At 35.0% G+C, this 3,252-nt stretch overlaps 1 protein-coding gene across 1 annotated transcript; it reads left to right on the top strand.

The window, feature by feature from the left end:
- The first annotated feature begins 309 nt into the window (after positions 1-309).
- Positions 310-1,421, top strand: TAAR9 (trace amine associated receptor 9). Its single transcript, XM_050788873.1, is given in 5 exon segments — positions 310-529; positions 532-660; positions 663-1,031; positions 1,034-1,066; positions 1,069-1,421. Coding segments are annotated over 5 exon segments (1,104 nt in total).
- The last annotated feature ends 1,831 nt before the right edge of the window (positions 1,422-3,252 follow it).

Below are 3,252 nucleotides of genomic sequence, written 5' to 3'. Positions count from 1 at the left end.
TATATATCTCATTGGACTAAGTGTATTGCCAGCCATTTTTTTAGGAGTATATTTGACTATATTTTTAATGGCTTTCTGCAACACATTTCCACTCTAAATATATTAAAATGTGAATGTGGGAACACTTTTTAGAAAGGTCAAGAGGTTACAGTTAATATGGAAAAATATTGGTGGAAAAATCACAAACTTTTATCAGTTTAACTGGAGATTTTTTTTCCCCCTCCTAGAAGACTTTGAAATTGCTGCCTTTTAAAAATTTTTTTGAAAGCAGGAATTTGAGAACTTTAAAATAGTTCAAACAAGAAAGCAATGGTGAACAATTTCTCCCAAGCTGAGCCTGTGGAGCTGTGTCCCGAGAACGTGAACGGATCCTGCATTAAAACTCCTTACTCACCAGGTCCTCGAGCTATCCTCTATGCTGTCCTTGGTTTTGGGGCTGTGCTGGCAGTGTTTGGAAACTTACTGGTCATGATTGTCATCCTCCACTTCAAACAACTGCATACACCTACAAACTTTCTGATCGCGTCGCTAGCTGTGCTGACTTCTTGGTGGGAGTCACTGTGATGCCCTTCAGCACAGTGAGGTCTGTGGAGAGCTGTTGGTACTTTGGGGACAGTTACTGTAAATTCCGTACATGTTTTGACACATCCTTCTGTTTTGCTTTTTATTTCATTTATGCTGTATCTCTGGTGATAGATACATTGCTGTTACTGATCCTCTGAGCTATCCAACCAAGTTTACTATGTCAGTTTCAGGGATATGCATTGTTCTTTCCTGGTTCTTTTCTGTCACATACAGCTTTTCAATCTTTTACACGGGGGCCAACGAAGAAGGATTTAAGGAATTAGTAGTTGCTCTCACCTGTGTAAGAGGTTGTCAGGCTCCACTGAATCAAAACTGGGTCCTACTTTGCTTTCTTCTATTTTTTATACCAACTGTCGCCATGGTGTTTATATACAGTAAGACATTTTTGGTGGCCAAGCATCAGGCTAGGAAGATAGAAAGTACAACCAGCCAAGCTCAGTCCTCCTCAGGGGTTACAAGGAAAGAGTAGCAAAAAGAGAAAGGCTGCCAGAACCTTGGGAATTGCTATGGCAGCATTTCTTGTCTCTTGGCTACCATATGTCATTGATGCAGTGATTGATGCTTATATGAATTTTATAACTCCTCCTTATGTTTATGAGATTTTAGTTTGGTGTGTTTATTATAATTCAGCTAAGAACCTCTTGATATATGCTTTCTTTTACCCATGGTTTTGGAAGGCAATAAAACTTATTGTAAGCGGCAAGGTCTTAAGAAGTGATTCGTCAACAACTAATTTATTTTCTGAAGAAGTAGAGACAGATTTAAAACATTACTGTGGAGACCTCAAAACTAACTTGAAATTAAGGTCAAGTGCAAAAACAAACACTTGGACATAGAGAGACAAGCATGACCATCTGCCAAGTTGGAGGATGATACGTTCAATAGTTGTTCTAAAGCATTTGTTGTCTTCATGTATTTTGACATATTTTAGATTTAGTGATAGGTGAATAAGATCTGTCCAATCTTTTCCATTTAGCATTCTTTTGTGGTTTTCTGGTTCCCTACTTTCTTCTCTGAGATTCCTACTTGTATCTTCAAATATTTTCAAGTTTTGTAGTTTCTCCCACACTAATGATCAGTGTTCAGCTGTAAAAAATACACAAAGGGGAAAATAAAGCTCCTGCTTTACTTACAAGTTAGATTCTCTGAGGACAAAAATCTTTAATGTATATCTTTCTTGAGAAGAAGACACGGGATTATAAATTCTTGAAACTTTATTTTAATGTAAAAAGACTTATAGAGAGCTGGAATGTAGAACTTTCTAGTGCTCGGAGATCATCTGAAAAACGCTTGAGCGCTTTTATTTTCTGAACCTTGGCAGTTCTTTCTGCTCATTTTACAAAGACTGTGTTAGCAAAGAAAACGTTTAATGATTATGTGAATACACACTACATCTTACTTTTGGAGAATATAATTTATTATTGTGGAATAAGCATGTGAACAAAAAGATGGCTTCTGTAGTTCTTTTTTTTAAGTAATTTTAAATAAAATAATAATTTTTAAAAGCCAATTCAAATGAGCAATTTTTCACTTTTGAGTCCTTACTTTGTACCAGATATTGTATTTGACATTGAAATTGTATAAAGCTGAGTAATCCAAATATAGCCAAGCATTGTTTCAAAATAGCAAATACCCAAATTGGTATTATACACTCTAGGAACAGCTTCAGTTTTCCCATCTGATTATACATTTCTCAATCAATAGAAATTTTAATTCTTTTAAATTAAAAGTATACATTGAGTGTTTCCAGATACAGTCAAAATTTGAAAAAACAAATAATAAAATGGTTTGCCTTCTCAAATCCCTGAATCACAGCCTGAAATCTTTGTTTAGGTAGCTGATTTTCCCAGACAATTCTGTAATAGGTTTGTTTTATAAAATGAAAAGAAAAAGTAAGTGAGTAAATAGAGCTACACAAATATTACGTGTCATACATTTTGTAGATGAACCAGTTTGGAAATACTTTACACAAGATTAAGCTGTTTCATATTTGTGTGTTAATACCTTTCAAAAAGATCAGAGAATATTTCAGAGGAAAACAAATTAAAGGTAAAAGAGGACAAAAGGAAGATGCAAGTGTTCATAGCAGGGTACCTATTTGTGGTTCAGATAATACTGTTAAGGAACGGCTTTATTGATCAACTTTCAAATGCTCACAGTTAAGGTCCCATATTCTCCTTCTTTAAAAAGGAGCTCAGAACTTGAGAGTCAGGTAATGTCTTAATAGAAATGTGAGTTCCTTTCTTCAATTGCAAGTGTGAACTTACATTGACACATAAAAAATAAGGAACACAATTTGGGGGCACTTTAAAAATATATCCCATTCCATTTACTTGTACTATGTAGAGTGTAATTTTAGATGAACTGGTTTCAGAAATAAATACTGTACAGTTATATTTCCAAGATCGAATCCACATCATAGTGGAGAATACACTTCCAATCTCCTCTTTCTTGCTTATTTTCTTTTCCTCTTCTTGTGGTGCTTAAAAAGGAAGTCTTTTGATCAAAAATTTATTTTCCCCAAAACTAACTAGACTGTTAATGCAACACCACTCCTCTCTTCTACACATCATTTATTTATACAAATAAGCGATAAACTTCTTCACAAGCTGCATACCAAGTTGCTGCAGGGCCGTGGATATATTTGAAACAAGACACACTGAGGGT

Source organism: Macaca thibetana, chromosome 4, assembly GCF_024542745.1.
Source record: "Macaca thibetana thibetana isolate TM-01 chromosome 4, ASM2454274v1, whole genome shotgun sequence".
Lineage (NCBI taxonomy): Eukaryota > Metazoa > Chordata > Mammalia > Primates > Cercopithecidae > Macaca > Macaca thibetana.
The sequence above is the reverse complement of the archived record's forward strand: the minus strand, read 5'-3'. Positions and strand labels throughout refer to the sequence as shown.